This window comes from Cynara cardunculus (genome assembly GCF_001531365.2).
Source record: "Cynara cardunculus var. scolymus isolate 2C chromosome LG 8, CcrdV1, whole genome shotgun sequence".
NCBI classification, from domain to species: domain Eukaryota; kingdom Viridiplantae; phylum Streptophyta; class Magnoliopsida; order Asterales; family Asteraceae; genus Cynara; species Cynara cardunculus.
The window spans coordinates 23,043,707-23,068,587 of NC_037535.1; the positions used below are offsets into that span (position 1 = coordinate 23,043,707).

Below are 24,881 nucleotides of genomic sequence, written 5' to 3' on the forward strand. Positions count from 1 at the left end.
TTTCAAAGAAGGACCTAAAAGAACTTATAAGGTGTCTGTTTAGTTTATTAAATAATAAATATTTAAGTATGTCTGTTTAGTTTGGCGGGATGTCTCCGTGCATTCAGCCGCGCCTGCACCACACAGTCGTGCCGCACTAGACAGCCTACACCCCTTGCTTCCCTTCCACCTTCTCCTGCTACTGCCTCTTGGGGAAGGAACAACACTTCTGTTTTAGTCCTACTTTCATCCACTACTAGTTCAAGAATTGGATTTCTCCTAAATTCTACATAGTGAGTTCACTCTATACCAATGAGACTTTATATTTAGATTGATGAGATGTGTTATGTGCCAAATACTCTGATGCATAGAACTGATTTAACTTAGATGAATTATAAATTTTGAGTCAATAGTGAATGAACTTAGGAGTCCCGTCGTTAATAATAGTATGGGCGGTAATGGCTTAAGTTCACTAGGAGAAATTACGATTCAAGTATTATCCGCCTAAAAACCGTAGAGGCCCTTATAAACCGTTACATGAAGTACTCTCTAGTTCTAAGGAAGTGCTACATTACCTTAGAAATTACTTGAGAATCTAATTGGCATTTACGCCTTCTTTTCTTAGAAATAGGTTGTTGTCTAAAAACCTATCTTCGGAGTGTAATGTGGTAAGGGCTCGGAAGCCGATTTATTTACTTTGTGAAGGGGTTGATGTGATTTGGATTTAGGCATTGTGATCATTATGTAACTTCCAAATCCACCTTCACATTCCCACTCGGAAATAGGCATTGAGATCATTATGTAATTTCCGAGGTAAAGAGCTTGAGATCACAACCGACTACATGACTGGTTAGGTTGATGTCACTGGTATAAGTGATGCTCTGTAACGTTGATTTGTGACTTACTTTGTGTTCCGTCACAATCAACGGTAAATCGGGTCTACCCCGTCATCTTCGGATGTTTTGACTCTCCCAAGTATTAGTTAAGACTTACTTTCTTTTTATACTGTTTAAAGTTACGTTATCTATATATATACATATATGTACACTCTTTCTTGCAACAAGGTCTTATAGTTACACTTATCCTATTGTTTGGACTCACTAGGCATAAGCCTAACACTTTTCTTGAAATGGCTTGTTATCAGGTTCCTTTAGCAGCGGGGTATCGAAAGGTTGAGAAGTTTGTCGTTCGTAAAAGTCATTTTTGTAGTCAAAGCACTTGGTGATTCGAGCGTTGCAATAAGGAGCTGTTTGACAATTGCTGAATGTTTTGGTGCAGAATGATTAAGTGGTCAGAATGATTAAGAGGCTCTCATGATATAGTGCAAAATAAAATATAATTGTTTGATAATTGTGTACATTAAAATTAGGGCTCTTAATGGTTAAGGGAGATACATGATACAAAATCATTCAAAGGGTTTTAGAACCATTAAAAGACAGACTATTTTTTTTGCCAAACAAGATTCATCTCTTAACGATTCAGAGGTTGTCTCTTAATGAAACTATTAAGAGGTAAACAAACAACTCATAACTCGCTAAATGAATGACTTAAAACTCTAATACTGACAAGAAACCCAATACCCAAAGCAATTATAACTTTTACAGTGCCACCGCTCAACTCAAATCTTGTCTGTTTAACAAATATACGACTTCTGAACTAACTGTGTTACACCCTGTTGAAATTTAACATTTATCTGATTTTAATTACAACCATATAATATATATTAATAATTATTTTGTTTAAAAGCAACATTTTCCCCCGCACATATAGCAACAAATTAGTAGGTACACCATAAATCTAACATACGTGTTTCTACATGTAGGTTTGATACGCAAAATATCATACATAACCAAATTGACGAGTCACACATATTCGATAAATGGTTAAAACGAGTAAATTAACGAGCCAAATCGATTTAATTTGACTCGATAATATTCTTATTAGCATTTTTACGACTCATAAGTAATTAATATATTAAATAAAAATGCAAAAAACCATCATTAAAAACCATCATTTTCTAATAAAACAATTTAGAAAAAAAAAATTAAATCTCGAGTCTATTTCACGCAACGTTTTAGATATCTGACTTGTTTCTTTTATAACCACATTTATTAGTCGTTACCCTTTTGACCAATTTCAAAAAAAATATAATTTAAATGTAGAGTAAATTATAGATTTGGTCTCTGATGTTTCAAAAATATATTCGATTTAGTCCTCGAAGTTTGTTTATTCCAAGATAGACCCTAGAATTTGTATTTTCGTAACATATTGATCCCTGCCACTGACGACACTTAACTCTCATATGTTAACTCAGGGGCATTTTTGTCTTGTTGATCTCTTTTGTTGTTTTCCTATTTTGTTTTATTAAAGTTTTTTTTTTTGCTTTTCTGTTTATTAATATTACCTACCCCACCCACCCTTTAAACCAAACTTAGGTCACAACCCCTCACACTTTCCTGAAACTTCTCTTGTCGGCCGAATTAGGAACGGGGTAGGGTGTCAGAGAATCAAGAACGGGAGGGGTGGCGGAGTTGTAGGCGAAAGGAAAGGTTCTTCTAGATTTAGGGATTTAGCGACAAACCCTTAATTGGGTGTTGACTTTTGGGTGATCACCGAAGATGAGGTTGCTGCCAGAGATGAGGGTGGGTGATCACCAGAGATGGGGTTGCCGTCGGAGACGAGGGTGGGTGACGAAGACGGGAATGGTAGGATGGGTCTATTTTGTATTTGTTTAGGGGTGATTGGGAAGGAGGTTGAGGGTGAGGTGGGTTGTTTAATAAAAGACAAAAATACCCCTTAGTTAACCGATGAGAGTTAATTGCCGTTAGTGGCAGGGATCAATGTACTATGAACATCCAAACTCTAGGTCTATCTTGTAATAAACAAAATATGGAACTACATCCAAGATGTTTTGAAAACCTTGGGGGACCAAATCCGTAACTTACTCTTAAATATATTTACACCAAACGAAAATTGAAATTTAAAATCACCTCTTTAATTTTAAATTACAAATTTGGTCCTTATAGTTTAGTGGTTATAACATTTTTGATCCCTACAGTTTTTAAATTAGAAATCAACAACTGAGGTATGTAAAAATGACTGGAACTGATCCCTACCTCCAATTCGTTAAAAAATTCTATTAAGTCAAGGGTATTTAAGTCTTTTTATATTTCACCTCTCTATATATATATATTACTTGTAAAATGTCTTAAATACCCTTGACTTAACATAATATTTTAAAGGCCATTAGAGGTAAAGACCAAATCAGGTCGTTTTTGCAAACCACAATGATTAATTTGTAATTTTAAAACCATAAAAACCAAAAGTGTTATAACCACTAAACAATAGGGACCAAATATGTAGTTTACTCTAGTTTTTAATTAATAGAAGAAAAAGAGGAAATGTATTTCAGAAAGAAAAAATTAGGAATATATCGATGATCACACAACTCATGAATGTTTCTGAATTGGCCACCAATTGCAACACCACACCCACAAATTCACCCGTAGATAAGGTCCCCTTTTCTTCCAATTTCAATTTCAATTTCAATTTCTCATTCAATTTCTCATTGCTTATACGACCCTAGTGTCAAATCAAGAAGCCGGTATTATACACACCACAATCGCTGTTCTCCCCCCTTCTGATTCTACTTTCCAATTAAAGCAAAACGCAGTTTTAAAACTAAATTCACTGTTTAACATATGTGGACTTTTAGGATCCACTAAAAGCATTCAGTATATCTATTCCAGATTGCAGTTTCCAGCTCTCCAAACCTTGCTTTTCCCTCTTTTCTTTCGTTCTTAGAACCTCATTTACTTCTTCCATTCTGTTCTTCGGTTTTTATGGCTTTTTGCATAATGGGTGTTTGTATATACTTCAATTAGTAGGATTTCTGAGTTGGGTTTTTGATTTTATTGAAGAAAGATTGAATCCTGGTGATATTTAGGAAGATGATGCCGGCGACATGCCATAATCTTGAGTTTGGTCGAACTAGTTTTGTTGATTTCAGTGCTTGTGGGTGTTCTTTTAGTTCTTCATTTCCTTCAAGAAATTATGCAAGAAAAGTGATTAGGAGTGCAAATAGGGGTGCCGGAAAAGTGATATCTTGCCGCCGGGATGATAATATTGCAAAGTGTAGAGTGTTTTCCACTGAAGCTCCTGAGACTTTGCTTAATGGTACTTCCCTTTTTTACTCATTTTTGAATTCTTTAGAAGACTGTGATTCAATTTAGTGAATTTGAACATGTTGTTTATGAATACAGGTACTCCACCAACATTAAGTGGGAAGAAAGAATCAAGGAGCCTGAATTCTCCATCAGATTTGTTTGAAGTTGTTTCTGATGATCTTTTAACATTGAACAAGAATCTACAATCTGTGAGTATCTGTGATTATTGTCTAATGGATTTGTGTTCTTCATGTGGGTTTGGATGTTCTTGATAACTTTGAATTGGATTTTGCTAGTTTAAGATACTTCAAGATTGAGGATTGAATTCATACTCGTATATGTGGTTTCCTTCTGTTTTTCATTACCCCTTTTTTGGATGAATCTTGGAAACATATCCTGCAAATGTATTTGTGTGTTTCTGGGGGATGAAACCATGGCCTAAAGCCATCATCCTTTGATCTTACATCAGAAAAGAAAGCACAAAAGTGTGTCTTTTGGTTAGTTTTGCCTCTTGAATAGAGGGTAGAGAGGTTGTTTTGGTGATTCTGCTTAGTTTTTGTCCACCAATGACTATTCACTTGTGAAGAATATGCTATCAAATCCTCTCTGCTTTAATTATTATAGGTTTTTATCAAAATTTATGTCGTCAATGGTTGACGCATTTCAACTCAGAATAGTGGTAGCTACTGTTTCAGAAAGTTGTAGATCCTTGCAAATAGGAAGTAAAAGTAAGGGTGGAATTGTGATGCACTTATGTAAAGAGCTAACCAGTTGTATGCCACAGTCATGTAGATCAAAGTCAACATTACATGTTTAGCAACAAATGCATATAACATATAAAACGGGTATTGGGTTCAAATGGGCCTAACCCGATTCCAACCAGATTCGTACAATTTGAAGATTTTACAACTTGATTAGGTATCAAGTGGCTTCAGGTTGGGTTGGTCGGGCTTTTGTGCACCCTTGTGATGTTTCTTTTGCTTTGTTCTTTTTGGCTAAGAAGTGACCCTCACTTTGTTGCTGAACTATTATGACATTGCTGATATTGTTTCGTGTGGTAGATCGTTGGCGCAGAAAATCCGGTCTTAATGTCGGCAGCTGAACAGATATTTAGTGCTGGTGGGAAGAGAATGAGACCCGCCTTGGTTTTCTTAGTGTCAAGAGCCACATTGGTGCTTGCCGGTTTAGAGTGAGTGTCTTTTTTCTTTCTTTCTTGAAATCCACCGATGGTTTGGTGTAGATTTTAATGAGTTTGTTTTTGTGACTCAGGGAACTCACAAGAGAACATAGGCGTTTGGCGGAGATCATTGAAATGATTCATACTGCAAGCTTAATACACGATGACGTGTTGGATGAAAGTGACATGAGAAGAGGTATGAATTTTGAATACGTAGAGATGTCTCTTGATATATCTGTTTCTAATGTAAACCAAAAGAACATGATATATCCCACCTGAGGTGGGGTCTGGGGAGGGTTAGGGGTTGTTTGGTTGGTTTTCCATTAAGTCATGTATGGATAAAGATGTCTGTGTAATTAATCCATCTGTATAGATTGGAAAGGTTTTTGTCTGGAATGGTTTTTCATGGATGAAAGAAATGTATTCTTTTAATTGGGAGGGGCAAGTTTGAAAAAAACTTGGCTTTCTGAATAAACCCTCCCCCAATAAGCTTACTGAATAAGCCACCTTCTCTATCATTAAGCCACTACCAAACAGTCATGTATAGTTGACCGAATAAGCTGCGAGTCTCATTAAACTACTAACAAACAGGCCATTTTGTGAAAAGTGTAATGAAGAGATAAAGATATGATAAAGAACTAGACATAACACACCCCTAGTCTAGCTTACCTACCATACCTCCTATCTACACGAGCTACGAATCCCCACCCCTAGTCTGCTACGCTAATGTAAGGGTAGATTAATAGGGAAAAAAGGACTCGGGGCCTGTTTGTTAGCAACTTAAGTCGCAACTTATTTGGTATATATGATTGTTTGGTAGTGGCTTAATGACATAGAAAATGGCTTACTCAATAAGCTTTTAAAGGGGAGCTTTACGTAGAAAGCCAAGTTTTTTCTAAAACCTACCCCACCCAATTAAAAAACATCCTCCTTCCATCTATGAGAAAAATCCTACCAAACAAAAACCTTCTCAACCTATACGACAGATTAATCCACACAGACATCTTTATCCATACAGGACTTAATGAAAAACCAACGAAACAGCCCCTAGGAAAAACTTCGTTTTGGTCACAAATTATGTGCTATTGTTGGTTTTTTTTGGGGGTTTTTTCCGAGGGGGTGTTTCTAGAAATTAAGCGTTTTTTTTTTCCTGTATGCAGGCCAAGAAACCGTCCATCAGATATACGGTACACGAGTGGCTGTTCTAGCTGGTGATTTTATGTTCGCACAATCGTCATGGTACCTGGCGAATCTTGAAAATCTGGAGGTCATAAAGCTTATTAGCCAGGTATATCATTGCGGGTTTTTTTAGTATTTCGTAAGCCTTAAAAAATTCACACCACTACAAAATCCGACGCCAAAGATGTCTTAATAGGACTTAATTATAAAGGACCAATAATTGTGTGTCCTGTATAAAGGTGTTACAATAGGATGTTAAGGCGTATTTCGGCATCCTAACAAGTTTTTCAAGACGCATAATTGTTTGGTCCTATAAATTTAAGTCCTATTAAGCAGTCTATAATGACAGATAGACATTATACGCCAGTCTTAAGAGAACCGATTTTGTTGTCGTGTCGAGAAACGAAAAGGGAAGCTTTAGAATTTACTTAAATTGTGACAGGTTATCAAAGATTTTGCAAGCGGTGAAATAAAGCAGGCGTCAAGTTTGTTCGATTGTGATGTTGAACTCGATGAATATTTGATCAAGAGCTACTACAAAACCGCCTCGTTGATTGCCGCTAGTACGAAAGGCGCAGCGATCTTTAGTGGGGTCGGCAAGGATGTCTGCGAGCAGATGTATCAATATGGCAAGAACCTGGGCCTGTCGTTCCAAGTCGTGGACGACATCTTGGATTTCACACAATCGGCTGAGCAACTGGGAAAGCCAGCTGGCAGCGACCTGGCGAAAGGAAACCTAACCGCGCCCGTGATTTTCGCTCTCGAAAAAGAGTCGAAACTGCGAGAGATCATCGAGTCGGAGTTTTGTGAAACGGGGTCTCTTGATGAAGCTATTGAACTGGTGATGGCTAGTGGTGGGATAGAAAGGGCTCAGATGCTAGCCAAACAGAAAGCTGATGCTGCAATCCAGTGTCTCAATTGCTTGCCTCAGGGTGCGTTTCGGCTAGCCCTTGAGGGGATGGTTAAGTTCAACCTTGAGCGTATTGACTAAACGGTTCTGAATTTGGGAAAATGGTCGAGATTTAAAGCCGCTAATGGCAGGGTTCAGGATGATGGCTCGATCTGTGGTTGAGACCGTCAATGAACGACTGTTGTTTTTTTTTTTTTGCGATTCCGGGGTATTCTTGGTCTCCGATCGGTTTATCGTATAACATATGGTAATGAAATTATAGGAAATTCATATAATTGTAAGAAAGGAAATAAAATGTTCATGAGTGTTGTATACTAATTATATTCTTTAAAGATGATCATGATTTTATGTTCTTGTCACTTTTTTTGGTTTCATATGAACTATTTTTATGTGTTACAATTTGAACGCTTTAGTTTTTTATTTCTATTCTGGTATTGTGGGCGTCCGGACCAGTTTTTGCCTACATTAATTAATTTTATGGGCTCTTTAAGATAACAGTCAGGAAAATTCTTAACGGTTTTTTTAAAAGACTTGACTGACGACCTACTGAGAGGACCCTCAAGGCCGAACCTTTATTTGAGAGTTTAGCCGACCCTCGAGGTTTGTTGATTGCTGGTTAGGGTGTGGTTTGGTATATGAGACCGAGAAACTTATTGTTTACAATGATGTGGAATAGGACAAAGCTTCGTTGTTTCACGTTTGATGTAACATGAGACAGAGATTGGGTGGACCGGATGTGATGAAGGTTTTTTTTTTTTGTTCTATCAAAATAGGTGGAATAAGATCGGTAAATATGAGGGAAAAACTAAAAATTACCAATTTACCCCTATTTGATGTAACAGTAATATAATAATATAGTATTGGCGGTGGCCACCGCTAGCCACCTCCAACATAATCACCAATGTCAACATCTGGCATGGTTTGTTGCTGCAAGATGTTCGATTTTCGATCAGTTGCAACGTCATTGAACAATCTTTTTGAGAATTCTCTGATTTTAGGTTTTATATATTCATCTGTATCTTGTTGAATATCTTATTTTACACCAACGTTACTGAAGTTGTAAAAAAGGTGGCACATAACTGATATTTTGGGTCAATTACCCAATCAGAAACTAAAACCGCTTGTTATGGCACACTGTCAAGCCTTTGAGAGTGTAGTGGAAAACTTCATCTACTTCAGGTTCGAATCCAGACGCCAACAGAACCCTTGTGGCCATGGAGGTTCACTTGTGACGACGACTCCAAACCATTCGTGGTTGCCTAGGGGATTAGTCGATGCGTGTAAGCGGACCCGGAAACCACGGTTACCCAAAAAAGAAAATCTAAAAACCCAAATTTTTAGAAGGGTAAAATTAGATAAAACAGAAAGATGAAGATGTATATGAAAATACATAAAAGTTTAGTGGCAAAATTGAAAGCTGGTTTAAACCCCATTATCCCAAATTGGATTGGATGACCAATTTCATCATAAATTCTCCCCCAAATTTTCAGGCGGGTAGATTTCCTTCGATTCGTTAGAGATATGAGATTATGGTTCGGTAAATGGACCGCCATTGCTAAAGAATCAGCTGGTCGAGCTGCCATTTTCGCGAAATTCCTCTGCTTGCTTCACGTCACCAATACTTACATATTTTCCCCAATTCTCGTAATGCATCGATTTCTGAATCTAATGTTATGTGTATCTGTTTATGTTGTGATGGTGGTGGAATTTTCGTTTCAGGTGTATGGGCCAAGTATGCTGCCGACGTTGAATTTGGCCGGCGATGTTGTATTGTCGGAATACATATCGCATAGGTTAGGGAAGGTAGGTCCAGGTGATGTTGTTTTGATTCAATCGCCTGAAAACCCTAGAAAAATTATCACGAAACGCATTGTCGCCATGGAAGGCGAAGTTGTTTCGTTTTTGGTTGATCCAAGCCGCAGTGATAGATCTCGTACTGTAGTGGTAACACTCTTATAACCTGTTTCTCATTCTTTCCTTCAAAAATTGCTTGAATTTTGTTACATTTTTCATTGGATATGGAAGAATTTATGAATTAGGCAAAGCAGGAGATTGTATGATTTGCTTTTTTCATGTTCAAATCTCAATTGCTTTGATGATAAATTCAGGAACTTCTAGTCTTGTTTGATATTTGGCAATGAATTGAACACATAATTTAGGGCTTTTTCTGATGCCTACGTTTTTATATAGTCTTTGATGCATCAAGATTGTTGATTGTGACCAAAGGGTTATTGGTCCAACGGTATCCAGGTTACTGGTAGATCCTAGCCTTCCTGGAGGTCTAGAGTTCAAACCTCACCAAAGATGAGGAGTGTGTGTGAGTTTTCTGTTTATAAATGTTATGGGCAGGTTCCGTTAGGAAATGGAACCTAAAATTGATAAGAAACCAGGTGACCACCCACATGGCATATTCATCAGGAATATGGATGTGTTATTCATCATGGACGTGTGATTGATGATGAATAACAATCATCATAAATGTGATATTCATGATGAATAACACGTTCATATTAATAATGAATGCGATATTCATGATGAATATTCCTAATCAATTTTGGGTTCCTAAATGAACGTCTCTCATAGAATGTTATATACTTCAAAAAGATTGTTCATTGTTTTTGTGATTGAACTTATAGGTGCCAAAGGGGCATGTGTGGATCCAAGGGGATAACATTTACGCATCAAATGATTCTCGGAACTTTGGTCCAATTCCTTACGGCCTTATTCAGGGCAAAGTTTGTTGCAGGGTAAGTTCGTAGTTTCATCACTTTCGCTTTTCTATATATGAATATGATCAACAAAGCTGCAATTTAAACCGTTCGATGCTGAATCCAGTAGAGTAGTTAATGGGTCATCATTATATCTGATCTTGCACTTGTATATGCTTCGACTATAGGTGTGGCCAGTAAACTGTTTTGGATCGATATGACATCAAGATCACCAGGATATCCAAGACTTCTAGGATACTGGCGGGTTCAAATGAGAATCATAAATATTTTGAGAACTTGGGAACCAACTGCTTCATGAATAAATCATAACGAATATCATGCATTTTCATTATTCATATACTCGTAATGAGTATCTATCACAATATTCATTGTGAATAATTCATGAAAATAGTTAGTTCTTAGGTTCTCAAAGTATTTACGGTTTTCACTTGAACCTGCCCCTTTTAGAATATTAAGCATGCTGAAGAACATTTTGTATTACCTATATGTAGAGCAGATCTTGGACACTACTTCATGTGGGATTTACTGGGTTCGTTTGATTTGATTTAGTTGTAAGGACATGAATAATCGACGTTTTTTGAATACAAATCCATATATTTGAATCAGATTTTGTCGATGATCGTTGATAAAGAGAAGCACAATTTATTCCGGATAGACATTGGTACGGTGCTAGCTATAGCAGTTCCTAGCACGATGAGTTAGGGGTCGTGTTAACCACAAACTTCCGAATATAACACGAACCACTGGTTTGGATGCTATATCTTGTGGAGAATCAAGTGAGCACCATATCGGGGTTGAAGGGTAACAACGTATGAAGGGGAGTGAGTGTAGGAAGGTGATAGTTCGAATGAGAAATGTTGTAGGATTGTCGATATGGCCAGCTTAGCTTCCATCAATGCAAAGTTATTCCCGATGCAAATTCGAGGGCCCCAACTGAAAGGGAAAAAGGCGAGCTTGTTCTTCGTTGCCTTTGCTATTCCCTCAGAAAATCTCTCGGGATTGAACTCCTTTGCATCTTCCCCCCAAATTTCACGATCGTGATGTACAAATATTACCGGCAACAGGAATTGTACCCCTGCGGGTACGGTTAGGTCTCCGAGTTTGGTCTCGTTGTATGTGATTCGTGTGAAAATGGTTGCAGGTGAGTATAGCCGGAGAACCTCGTATAGAATCATGGTTACCTGTAAATTAGAACGTTTGGTTTGTCATATAATAGAATAAATATTTAATTTATGATAGCGTTGGAGGTCAGGTTTAGGGAAAACCGCAAAAGAAATGAAAATCTTAGGAACACCCTGGTAATTGTTTATCTGGACGGTATACATATGTGCATACAGGTAATTTGTAAGTAATTTGTCCGGTATGCACATTGTATAAAAATCAAGAAACTGTTTCAATTACTTGTATGCACATCTGCATACGTGTTCCTCAGTTTTTCATTATTTTGGGGTTTTCTCCTGAACCTCCCTTTTATAGCGTTGATATCTATTACTTACGACTTTTAGGCGACTTAACCCTTCGTAATTTGGTTTATTTTGTCCAAAAACTTGGCGGATGTCCTCCCGGGCTCTCGTTTGCCATATTGGGTGTTGGCTCAACAAAATCATGGTCCAAACCAAAAGATTCGAAGAGCTCTCTTGCCCGGCGAAATAGAACGATTTACACTCTTCGATCGCCTCGTCCACGCTCATCCCCAGATCCCCGTTTGCTTTCATGGTCGATTTCAACAACAACGATAGTAAATCTTCGTGATCGTCGCTTTCCCTTGAAATCATCGCCCGTTCTTTTTTCTCCATGATTTTGGTTAGAATTGACCTCAACTCATTATCGATTTGCTTCATTCTCTTGTTCGTTTTGGTTGGTAAAAACCTGCACGTTTTTACGGTTACTAAAACCGTTCGGTTTCAATTGGGGGGGGGGGGGGACGAAACAATAATGAAACATATCGTTTACCTCCATCCAGGGAGGTACACCGTCTGTAGAACTTGACGTGTGAGCACGGCTTGTTCTTTTTGAAGTCGATATATCCTTCTACCTTGTTCGTAGCTACTCCCGAAAGCGTTTCGAGAAATCACATCGCTTGCAAAATCATCGATGTAAGGTTGCACGTCTAACTCGCACCAGCCATTCTTCGAAACCAACTTCGACCATTCGGTCACTAATATGTCGTTACAGCTCGTGTACATAGCCGAAAACATATGCTACGATACAAACAACATTTCAAATGAGTAACATTTGCGTAAAATCGTCTAATATTGTTATCTATACTATATTATAAAGTATTTGATAATAACTTTTAAAAACCATTTTTTATGTATGAAGTACCGTTTATTAATGCATATTACTTAAACTTCTAGATTACAAATAAACTGTGTGTAAGTACAACTTATTAAAGCTTCATGTTTGAATTCACGTAACTAACTGCAGAAGTGCAGATAAACATAGTCAAATATAAGATAAATATTTCAATTTAAATATAAAAAATTAAAAATATAATTAGGATAATCATTGTGTTTTAACAGAATACTTAATTATTATATTTATAAAAAATATATTAATAAATCAAAAATAAATTACTTCGTTATTAAACCTAAACTAATTTATAATAAAAAAACTGAATTAAAGAAATTACACAACAAAACAAGAAATTCTAAATAGTTAATTTGACATCAATATCGATATATTTTTTTCAAAATTATGAGATATCTTTAAATTTATATTTTATTCAAAAATAGAAACATTATCGTTTTTCTCAAAACCACATAAAACCGTATTATGACATCGACAGGGGACAAAATAAAACGAAACATTAAAATCAAGACGTATCTCGTTGTATTACACGAGTACCCTTCTAGTACATAAAAATGGGTCGATTTTTGGTTATATTTTACTTTTAACGAATCCGATTGGCAAAATATAGAAAAATTAGCTAACAAAAAAACAAGTTGAACAATTTCAGTAGCGGAAAAAGGTTCGAACTTTTTAAAACCCACTCAGCTTGGGGATTGAAAAAATGACCTAAATGGGCTTTTTCAGGCCCCACTTAGCTTATGGGGTTAGAAAAATGACTTAATCGGGCTTTTTCTGTCTCCTTTTTTGGCATAACCAGACTTTTCTAGGTCAAACATTTTCGGACCGCGCTTGCTATTTTGGCTTCATTAGGCTGAGGTCTGCATCGAACCATGCTTCGCTATCACTAGGTTTGGGCTTTTCCAGACTGGAGTTGTCCAAACTGCGGGTTTTGACTTTTTAATGCATCTCTGTTCTGGATTAATAAAACAAAAGAATGGAGTAGAGACCAAACCAGACCAATAATATTTTGTTCGCTTCTAGATGTTTCAAATTCGGTTCTCCGTTAAAGATTTTTTCCAGAATCAATTCTCGATTTTGCCCAAATTCAAATAAAATTCCGAACTGGTTTACTTAATTTTCAATTTGGATCAGTTCTGTTTTAGGTATGTATTTTTAAAATCAATAAACAAAGTCAATTATGTGTTTGGTTGACAGTTTGTTTGGGATCAAACTAATTCTAAATCAAAACCGATACGTTCGATTTTTTTGTTTCATCAATTTCTTTTTTCGATTCAGTATGCATCCAACCTGATGCATACCCCTAATTAACATACTGCTTGTAATGATGTCCCAATTTAACTGTTATGTTAAATAATTAAATTAAGCTTTAACATAACTGATATAATTTATACAAATATAAGATTAAAAATATACAACTGATAAAACTATAAAAATTTCAACCGTATGTACCTTCAATTTGTCTTGAGTAAGAGCAGGTGCAACAATCTTGCGATGTTTGGCCCATTTTTCATCTTCGTAGCTCGTCATCCCAGAAACCAGAAACCTAACGAGCGGGTTGGGGGTTGGTTTCTTGTAAACCCTATTGTTCACTAGAACCTCTTTGATTAGTTCTGGATCCATGACGTTGATCCTTGCGATCGGTCCCATCCACGCAAACGAATTTTTACCTGGAATTTTTCATCATTTCATATATGGCTTAGTCATAGGTCGGCTTAACCCGACCCATACTGAATATAAGACGATTGATACAGTGGATCAGACTTTTGGTCCAGTTAATAACGATAGTGCCTAGGCATGTACATAATTTTGTTTCAGTCACTTTGTATTGCAAAATGTCGAACCAAGCCAATCAGATTACTTGGCTCGGTCAAACTGGTCGAATCAATCCAAATGGTCTGGTTTGACTGGTTTAATTACTTGAAGTGAAATTTGAAATGAACGACCAGAGAGGTTCGAATTTGAGGGAAAGGAACTCTTGTCCTTTAATGGAAAATAACAGCTGTATTATATAAAAAGATAAATAATTATTTATCAGTGATTTTTTACATACGTTATATGTAGTTTCATATCGTTTATAGTTCAGATATTTCTCCGCAATATGTTGAAGCCTCTTTTATTTTTTCATGGGTTCTATTTAATAAAGTGATCTGATGGGATTTTACATATTCACACATGATATCAAAGTTAAAGTCTACTATTCTAAGGACTCGACACTCCATGACGGACTTTACCCGTATAACCCCCTTTTGACACTCTGGAACTATTTGTGTCTGTGTCATCTTCGTTGGACAGAGTAGTAGAGCATTTTCAACAGATTCTTCAAGAGAATCAAAATTCAAAATCTCTAAAAAAACCTTTACATTCAACTCCAACAGTTTCTCCATTTTGAGGATCGCAATATTGATTATATTATTAAAATATTATTTTTCTCTCATAAACATTTAATTTCAAAGTTTTTTTTATTGACGTGTGACAAAAGAATTCTCTCTCATGGTAATTATATTTGTGAAGCTCTACAAAGTTGGAGAATTTCACGCTCTCGTACTTTTTCCATTTTAAAGAATTTGTTGCAGTAAAAAGCTTATCCAAAATCTCGATTTTCTTCATTTTGAAGAATCTGTTTTGAGATGCTAATAGAACCCAAAATCAACAAGATTTGAATAATTTCTTCTCAATATATACCGAAACGTCTATTTTCTTCTCGGGGACTCTTTGAAGGGTAATTTAACGAGTGTTTCACATATTATCACCATGTATATATGGTTCGGTTCAGTCAAAATGATGGGTTTTATCACTTTTAAACCGATAACAAAACCAGATTAAGACTTGAAAAAAATAGAACTAGTCATATTGCTTTGATTTGGTTCATTCAATGTTAGGGCTTGTTTGTTAACAATATATTCGAGCTTATACATGACTATTTGGTAGTAGCTTAATGTAATATAAAGCGGCTTATTCGATAAGCTCCTAGAAGAAAGTTTTGTATAGAAAGTCAAGTATTTCCAAACATGTTTATCCCAATTAAAAACATACTTCTTCCATCTATATAAAAAAAAACCCCTCCTAATCTATACATACAGATTAATCCTCACAATAAGCTTTATCCATACTATACTTAGGGGTTATTTGATTTGTTTTCCACTAAGTCTAGTATGGATAAAGTTGTATAGATTAATCTGTCTATATAGATTGAGAAAGTTTTTGTTTGAGAGAGTTTTTCCATAAATCTAAGGAGCGTGTCTTTTTAATTGGGAGATGCAGATTTGGAGAAAAAAAAATCAGCTTTCTGCATAAAACATGAATGAACCCAGAATTTTTTTAAAACGTTGACATCATTTAACTATAAGAAACAAATATAGGTTTATTTTTCACAAAATCATCATTAGTTTGTTGGTTAGTTCATTGTTTTCATATAACGGGATTCGAACTCGGGTCTGGAATGGAAGAAAAGTCCTGCAAACCAACTCTAACGAGGGAAACTTTTGTTTTCATTGTAGTTTCAAAATATATATGGTGTCACACAACAACTTAATACGGCGACACTTTTCACAATCCTATAATTTTTTACATTACTACGGATGAACGAAATGGTGGTACGTGCCACCACGAAAACCCTTTCGGTCCATCCCGACATAAAGCTCCCTCTTATAAGCTTATTGAATAAGCCATTTTCTATATCATCAAGTCACTACCAAACAATCATTTATATCTAACCAAACAAGTTGTGAGCATTTCATATTATGATAGATTCATTGTAGGTGGCCAAGGGCAACTAGGTACTCTTATAAGATATTGTATATATGTTCTATATATATATATATATATATATATATATATATATATATATATATATAGGCTGCCACCAGTTCTGACACATGAACCACCTCTCTCCACCATTATCGCCACCATGACCACCGACGTGAACCCACCCTAGTGGCACTACTTGGTGTAAACGTTGGCATGATTTAATATTCAAAACCCTAGTAATAGTGACAATACAATAACAGCTATAAAACACTTAAAAAAAACGAAGTTAAATAATTACCATAGGTCTGGATGATGTGGTGGTGGAACGGCAGAATGGTGGGTAGAAAGTCGTCGGAAAAGCTCATCGGTTTGGAGTTCACGGCGGCGTGGCGAGCCATGGTGGCCATCTGGTTCATATCTCCATGCAACAATCTGTATTCCGGTCCATTCAGACCTTGTTTCCTCAAACATCTTTCGATGGCTCTTGGTCTGAGCCAGACCCACCTCATCACCGTCCAAACCCACCATGCTCCGCCGATCACCGCCAATAACGCCACCGATGACAACATTGTAATCATATGTATGTAACAGTTAATGATGATGAAAAGTGATATATGTTTGTTTCTTTTGGGGTGGTAACAAACTTATAAGCTTAAAAGGGTATCCTTAAAGGGAGCTGCTAACAAACCATTGGTTTGATTAAAAAATAACCTAAGTTTCGAATCTAGGGTTGGACCACTTTGATTTAATATACACATGTTTTTTTATAGACTGTTTTTTTAAAAGGGTAGTCTCAGATTATGTCTGGATTAATCTTGGTAAACTGTAACTGTAAGAAATCAGTTATGATAAACTCAATGGCTATAATTGTTGTGACGTCTGACATTGAACCCTGAGCAGATAGGATATTCTACCACATCCCCCACTCAGGAGCTCAACCATTACGTCACAACTCTTGTGGTTTATAATAGACTGTTTTATAGAGCTTCAATCTATAGGATCAAACGATAAAACGTTTTATGTAAAGTGCTATAATAAGTTTATATATATAACGTTTTTTGGACATCTTTATAATAAAATGTTGTATTATTCTATTTTAATACGACCTTTTTTGTAAAAGTGCCGTATTGGAAGATGTGTTCATAGGAATTTCTTAAAAGTGTCTGTTGGGATCCAAGCGCTTACCACTACGCCAGAAGCAATTGCCGGTGAAGAAGACGCAACTTATTTCCTTATAGCGTAGCAGCCATCGCTACGTTTTGATTTAGGAAGATGCTGGTCAATGACCCAACAGTGTCTTATTGAATAACCTAATTCAACACTTTATTTTAAAAACATTTTAAGAAACTTGTTAAGATATATATACCTAATTAAGTCATGTGAACTTATCATAATACTTTTTAGATACAATGATTTTTCGTTTGGTCCCGTAAACTTAAGTTTTATAAAACGGTTTATTATGGCACGTAGGATGTGTTTGATATAGAGTTATTAAACAGTAATCAATGAAAATGAAAATCTAAGGGGTGTTTGGTTAGTTAATATGTAGAGAGAGAGGGGGGGGGGGGCTGGGGCTTATACTGGAACAATAGAAATAAAAGAACATGAAAAAAAAAGATCAAATCACATGTGATTTTAATTCTATACTGAAATCACATGTGATTTACACGACGTTGGCCATGATATGAGGTTGTGGGTCAGGTTGTCTGCTCACTCTTGCGTTTACCGTGTTTGTAATTGCATGTAAAACCACATGTGTGCACTCCGCACCTCATGACTTCTTCGTGTCCGGGGTCATACTCGTCTTTATAACAGGTGTGCACTCTGCACCTCATGACTTATATCAAAACACAGTATAAACCCCATTAAAACCTGTTGTACTTCCAATTACATTTAAATGGCCTTAAAATCACCAACATTATAAATATATATAATTAGAAGATTATGACAATAGAAAATCAAGTAAGAAAACAAGAGAATACATTATAAAATCAGAGGCCTTTTATTTTCTTATTTTGACTTGTTTTTGTTAAATAATTGTAATTTTACAAAATTCATCATCTTTTTTAATAAAAAATTATCTTAATTTTTAAGTTTTGTTTGCAATTTTTCTTACATTCGCCGGCTTTCTTAGCAGGTGTAGAAGTATGAAATCTTTCTAATAAATTATTCAAATAATGCAAATGGTGGAGACCGGAGATTATTGCATTGGTTTGATCTTCTCTTTTCCAGCAATATAAGGGTTTGAATTTTTCATGTTATTTTTTCTTGGATTTGTATGAGCATTGTCAATCGCTACATTTACATTGCGAATAAGGTCAAGCATTTTGACAAATGCATGTGTTGCTTAAAATGAAAGAAAATACAATGATATTGCAATTCACATGAAAGATGTAGAATACTGCAATGAGAAACTAATAATGCAACAGGCCAACGTGCTGTGGATTCAACCTTTTAGGGTTCAAATTCAACCGGAAGAAAACGGTAAAAAGGGTTGATAGAAAAGTGGCAGGAAACGCGATATGCAGGCGTTCTGGGTTTGTCTAAGCACGGGCAAGAGCCAAGGGTTGATCAAGAGCTTGAGAAGAGTCATCAGTGATGGCAGTAAGAGTTACAGTGTTAACGCATACAACCAATGGACTCCTAACGGTATAGAACCCATCAGACCAAACAATCTCACCATAATCGTATCTCCCTTGTGACACCTTTTGTGGTTTCAGAGTCACGTAGTACGAGAGTTCACATGTGAAATATGAGAAAAACAAGATTCTTGGCCAAACTGTAATCTCTACTCCATGAGGACTAAGAATTCTGGCAAAGTATATGGTCGTTTTCTTGGCACCCACGTTTCGAACTGTCCTTTTGATAGTGATAGTGGACTCAAGACTAGAAACGGTGATGGATGGATAATTCAGATTTGTGTTGGTCTTGAATTCTTTTGGGCAGATTACAGGAGTTCCAGGTGGGAGACCGATGATTCTTTTGATTTGATCTTTGGTGTATCCATTGTTGCAAAGGAAGAGAATGTAATCATCAGCCTTCATGTCGTAAACCAGGCCTGGGTCCATTGCTTTCATGGGGTTAAGGTGGCCAGCTCCTATGTCAAATGGACTAGATTCTTCATTTGATCCCCCAGCTAATATGGTGTCATGATTCGTGTCCCTGTTGTAGGCTGTTGACATACAATAAACAATCTTTTAAACATGCTTGTTGAAGTACTGCTATTGTTCGTTTTATTTTTAACGTTTTCATGCGTTCAATGTTGATATTTTTATGTGTCTGCAGGACCATAGCCTTTCTTGAATGTATAAAGAGGGAGAAGTACAATTATCTTGTTTTTGTTTAAGAGATGTTGGTTGTGATTGGTTGTTAAGTACCTGTTGTCATTAGAGCAGATCTAATGGCTGCTGGAGACCAGTTAGGATGTACTGATTTGAGGAGAGCAACCACGCCAGATACATGAGGGCATGCCATTGATGTTCCTGACTGGAAATTCCATTCTACAGATCTTTGATCATTCTCTGTCGAAGTAGGAGATATTCCGGGAGGCCATGCTGCTAATATGCTGATTCCTGGAGCACTTATATCTGGCTGATGAATGATATAACTATAAGTTCTTGTTAAATCTTTTTTTTTTCTTCTGGTTAATTTATTATCTGGTTGGTGATTACTTTCCATTGGTCGTAATTTAGCAAAGAAAAACTGTTACATGGATTATATGATTAAATATCGGAAGTGGATCTAAGTACCTTGAGAATATCAGGTGAAATCGAACTTGGGCCTCTAGATGAAAAATCTGCAACAACAGGTGCTGGTGATACTTTGATAACTGTCTTACTTGGAAATATGTGCACCTTAGGGGGCGTCATCCTTCATTTTTCAAGAAATCGATTCCATAAATAGACAGTAACTATCCACACGTGCAATCATTCACACAATTACAAACTCTTACATGCTTTGAGATAGATAATGGTTCATTTTAGTGCCTTGAATCATGTCCATACGAATGGTGGGAATTATATCCACATCCACATATTGACGAGTAGGTGAGTCTACAAAGATCAAGCCTGTGGCATTTGCTATCCAAGCTGCAAATTCTGCCTCTTCAATCTGCACTTGTCCTTGGGTTGAGAAGCACAGAATCACTGTCCCTACAGCACTGTTATTTCTCCACATATCCATTCTGCATATCCTGTAAGTTCATTCACTTATGCTTTTAGGATAGTTTTGTGGTATCATATAATCATCTGATTGTAGTCTTAGACATATCATCATACATTCTCTAAGGTCCATTCTTTCTATTAACTATTAGTTATTAACTTCGACATACAGCTCGCTTCACAAGAATTCCAATATGTTGATTTGGCCTTGTGCAACAAGCCAACACGATGTGTATTTATAGTTATATGTCTATGTATTCTTGTATGTGCATATATCATATATGGATATATGTATGTGTGGTGCACACACACATATATACACAGAGAGAGAGAGAGAGAGAGCGCACCCTCCAAAGAAATAACTGTCAGATCCAACCAGATTTGCTTCTATATGTTTAGTATTAAAGCTTTCTCCCTGCACAGAACAAGTTAATGACAATCTTTATGTGTAAATTGGCATTATGTTTTTCCTTCTTCAATGTTGTTTTTTGCATGGTAGGTACGTTCTTTTCTTTTTACTGTTATGTTAGGGGTCATGTTTAGTATGCATATATTCATTAAAAACTTTTATAAACATGTGATTTATTGAAAATAAATGACAAAAAAAAAAAGCAATTAAGTTAGTTACCTTGAAAGAGAGACAATTATCCAATAATACCCGTGTTGGAAAATTTCGATCAATAGATGAAGCACCAACGCATGTACTCCAAGGTGCAACGTTTTTGACTAAAGATGGATCTGGTCCATTGTTACCTGCCGAGAAAATAACACTAATGCCTTTTTGCATAGCATGGAAAGACCCTATATCAGAACTCCATTTGTAGAGGGGAAGCAGTGGTAGCGGTGAACCAAAAGAGGCGGATATCACATTAACTCCATCATGAATTGCTTCATCAAAGGCTGCTAAAATATCAGCTTCACTACACTTCCCAACCTCCCAACACACTTTATACACTGCTAATCTTGCTCTAGGTGCTCCTCCTCTAGCAGTGCCCTGTCCAAACCCAGAAAAGCTCGCCATTTTAACTGTAGACCCCACTGCTGTTGAAGCTGTGTGGGTCCCATGGCCATTAGCATCCCGTGGTGACCGGTATTCTAATGTTTCACTTGTATTCAGTGGGCCATGTTCTTGCTCGTATCCCTTGAGGTAATAACGGGCCCCTATAAGCTTCAAGTTACAAGCTTTTTTAGGATTGAAATTTTCGCCATGAACACATTCTCCTCTCCAAGTTCTTGGAATTGGATGCATTCTAGGCTCTTCATGGAAACTCTTAGATTCTGGCCAGATGCCTGATTCATTAGAATAATAATTATATAATTTACATGAAATATATCCAACTTTATCATGTATTTTCTCATGCTACATATATGTCATGTTTAAAGCACAATGCCTGGCTTCTAGAAATTGATATCCAAGTCATCCAGCTGTACATATAGAGAAACCATTGAAACATCCAATTTAATCTTGGGTAGAATGACGGTCATATGGTACAAACCATCAATGCATCCAGGTTTTGTCAGGAAGAATCAAAAATTTTCATTAAGGTTGATAACATGAGTTGTGTCTGCAATACCGGAATCAAATAAGCCAACAATTGTGCCATCTCCATGAGTTAGTTGCAGTGGAGTTGCTTGATCAGCAATGGGTTCTAAGTTGAGACCCATGAAATCCCAACTTCTAGTTGTGTGCAACAGCAGTATCTGGCTCTTGAACACTGATATCACTCGTTCCATGCCTGAAATATTATTTCTTTCATTAATTAATCATCAAAACACTTGATATGTCTAGATCTTTGAGATAAATCATAAAAGTACTCTTTCACATACTGGCTAAGTTAGCTGCTTGTGATGAATTAATTTTTGCAGAAAATCCCGAGAAACTATGTTTGTAGCTATATAGCATGGACTCCCTTGCATCTTCTTGGCTTGAGGAAGAATTAGTGATAAGTATGATCAATAGTGGGGAGGTCTTGTTGCATATTTAGTTTTCAGATGAAACATAATGGGAACTAGAGGGGTTTGGGAGACTCACCTTGGCAAGACACTGGAAAGGAGCTCAAGATGGTAATTTAAAGTGAGGATAGGATCTTGAATATCATTGCACCCTAAATAGACAATGTAAACCTGTATAAGACGACAACGATAAAACAAGAAGGCAGATGTGAGAATTGCATTAGAGAGGGGACCAAAACATGAAAAAAATTAAAAGTACTTTTGGTGGTAAAGTTACATCTGAAGTGGATGGTGAGTGAAAAAAATAAAGTGATAAAAAGAAGAGGCCCAAAAAGGAGCGTTCAGGTCTGGTTGTCATCGTTCCTAATATGGAAAAACTACAACTTAAGTCAGGCTTATATACTGAAGTAAAAGGATAAACTGTTATTTTCTGAAGAAGGTGGCTGCTAAGAGAGTCAGTGGTTGAGGAGCTGCTTGCAACCGAAGATATTGAAGCTATAAAAGCTCTGACATAGAATCATGATGGTATTTGCTCTTATACGGCAGTGGACAATGGTTGCCACTTTTTCGTTTTGTTTGTACATTGCTTGTGTGTTAATGTGTTAGATTATTATACCATCTAGTGTATAATATAGCCCCTTAGGTAAGATACAGCCGAAGACCACTTCTTAAAGCTCTATCATGGACACTATGGATGCCACCAAAGAGTAGTACATGTGCTCTTCATCATTCCTGAGTTAATAAAATCACTTTTTTACCCTTCTTCTGGTTCATGGTTATGATTAATATACAAAGATAGCAGCATTTTATTAATACTAGATTCCAATGTAATGCCATATTAGGGTTATTTTTAATACACTGATAAGACTCTATTCTTCTGGAAAAAACAGTTTTATGCGATGATGCACTATAAGTCTAGTTTGTATACATCGTAAAATGTTATTAGATAACTCAATGCGATTTCTGTACTTTGATCTTTAAGTTTTGTTGGTTATTCTCTGTATATAGACTAAAAGGTTCATTATGCATGATGCTTTTTAAAGGTATGGTGCTCATTGCTGAAAGTATATGTAGGTTTCTAGTAGATACGGAGGACCATTTTGTGGTGTAAGGATACTTGCTTAACTTGAAAATGATTAAGCTATCAACAGAATCATTGCTTAGCCATACTCCTGCTCAACAAAAGTTGCATATGTGATGGTCAGTTGTCTTGCGTAGAATTGCAGGATTATTAACAAGGACTTGCAGCTTAAGAAACACACAGAATTGATAAGGAATAAAGATTGAATGATGAAGCAAGAACACATGCTTGGTTAGTAGGTGTCTAATATATGCCATAGCAAGTATAATTGCACCTCCATGCATCATAATTTCGATTGAAGTAAAGCAACTTGTTTGCTTTGATAAGCATAATCCTAATTACAACTTAAAGCAGTTTTCTTCTATGGTGAAGTTATATATATGTTAGAATTTACAGGTGTTTATTGCTTGGATTACTGAAAGTTGTGATTCACTTTCAGATTGAAATATTTCGATGGTATAATCGAAACTTCAAACGGATAAAATTCAGTAATTCGAACAGAGAATCGATGTTATGAATCTTTCTGTACCCTCGAAAATCAAATGACCAATACGAAAAAGATTCGAAAACTGTCAAAAACGGCAATTTCAGAACCACCAAACCGGGTTTAAAAAACAGGGCCAAAAACCGGCTCTGCCCCTTGGACCCCGCTACCAGGGGAGCTGCCCCCGGACCCCGTCGTTAACGGTATACTTTAAATCGAAATAAACTCAAACAAGTGTACACTCCGCACCATCCTTACTTATTCAATATTTATCAAAATTACATTAGTCAACAAATTAATCCCATTACACTTAAATGATATTGGTGATACAAATCACCAATATGTACGTGTGCATCCAACAAACAATTTTGTTGCAAACTAGTTGTTACACTATTATGGATTAATTCCTATGATATAATAAATGTTAAAGTTAAGTAGAATATATATATATATATATATATATATATATATATATATTGAGTTTGTAAGTAATATATAAATGCAAAGAAGGAATATTGAAATTGTTTGATTTAAAAAAGAAAAGAAAAAAGCATGGAAACAAAAGGAGTGGTTTAAGATGGTTTTGATGGGTTTTAATGATATGAAAACATAGGTAGATGCTAAAACGTATCATAGCACCTATGTTGCTTAGGAATTTGGGTCACCTTTTTATTTATTCATAAAATAAGCTTCTTGTTTTATACTAGGGTTTGATTTACATTATACCATAAAATAATATTGAATTTTTACAGTAAAAACATTATGAATGTACAAAAAAAAAATCGAACATTTACAACAAAAACACTGTAAAGATTCAGTGTTATTTTTCTAGTCTCACATGATCTCAAGTCTTTATATTATATCTTTTAATTATATATATATACATATATATATATATATGTGTGTGTGTATGTGTGAGAGAGAGAGAGAGAGAAAAGAAATAATTAATTATATATTAATATTCGTATAGACTTGGGACCATACAATACCATTAAGTTTTTTT

At 36.1% G+C, this 24,881-nt stretch overlaps 4 protein-coding genes across 5 annotated transcripts; 2 read left to right on the forward strand and 2 right to left on the reverse strand.

Moving 5' to 3' along the window:
* Positions 1 to 3,649: 3,649 nt before the first annotated feature.
* LOC112516899 (probable solanesyl-diphosphate synthase 3, chloroplastic) lies at positions 3,650 to 7,754 on the forward strand. The gene is made up of 6 exons (XM_025124146.1): positions 3,650 to 4,155; positions 4,242 to 4,354; positions 5,207 to 5,334; positions 5,415 to 5,518; positions 6,483 to 6,610; positions 6,944 to 7,754. The coding sequence occupies exons 1-6, from the start codon at positions 3,930 to 3,932 to the stop codon at positions 7,490 to 7,492; spliced, it is 1,248 nt and encodes a 415-aa protein (XP_024979914.1). The 5' UTR covers positions 3,650 to 3,929; the 3' UTR covers positions 7,493 to 7,754.
* Positions 7,755 to 8,845: 1,091 nt separating this feature from the next.
* Positions 8,846 to 10,725, forward strand: LOC112516618 (mitochondrial inner membrane protease subunit 1). Its single transcript, XM_025123767.1, has 4 exons — positions 8,846 to 9,055; positions 9,131 to 9,355; positions 10,048 to 10,158; positions 10,308 to 10,725. Exons 1-4 carry the CDS (start codon positions 8,933 to 8,935, stop codon positions 10,338 to 10,340), a joined length of 492 nt encoding a protein of 163 aa, XP_024979535.1. The 5' UTR covers positions 8,846 to 8,932; the 3' UTR covers positions 10,341 to 10,725.
* A 79-nt stretch (positions 10,726 to 10,804) lies between these two features.
* Positions 10,805 to 16,778, reverse strand: LOC112516617 (cytochrome P450 CYP72A219-like). Its single transcript, XM_025123766.1, has 5 exons — positions 16,499 to 16,778; positions 13,903 to 14,120; positions 12,094 to 12,341; positions 11,637 to 12,009; positions 10,805 to 11,321 (listed from the first exon to the last, which is right to left on the reverse strand). The coding sequence occupies exons 1-5, from the start codon at positions 16,776 to 16,778 to the stop codon at positions 10,896 to 10,898; spliced, it is 1,545 nt and encodes a 514-aa protein (XP_024979534.1). The 3' UTR covers positions 10,805 to 10,895.
* A 121-nt stretch (positions 16,779 to 16,899) lies between these two features.
* On the reverse strand, positions 16,900 to 22,263 carry LOC112517465 (subtilisin-like protease SBT3.18). Of its 2 annotated transcripts, none has more exons than XM_025124905.1 (9): positions 22,188 to 22,263; positions 21,935 to 22,096; positions 20,989 to 21,650; positions 20,708 to 20,775; positions 20,153 to 20,392; positions 19,950 to 20,070; positions 19,578 to 19,791; positions 18,834 to 19,372; positions 16,900 to 16,911 (listed from the first exon to the last, which is right to left on the reverse strand). In XM_025124905.1, the coding sequence occupies exons 1-9, from the start codon at positions 22,261 to 22,263 to the stop codon at positions 16,900 to 16,902; spliced, it is 2,094 nt and encodes a 697-aa protein (XP_024980673.1). The 2 variants fall into 2 exon arrangements, with proteins under 2 accessions (XP_024980673.1, XP_024980672.1); XM_025124904.1 differs by having other exon boundaries at positions 20,989 to 21,698.
* Between the last annotated feature and the right edge of the window lie 2,618 nt (positions 22,264 to 24,881).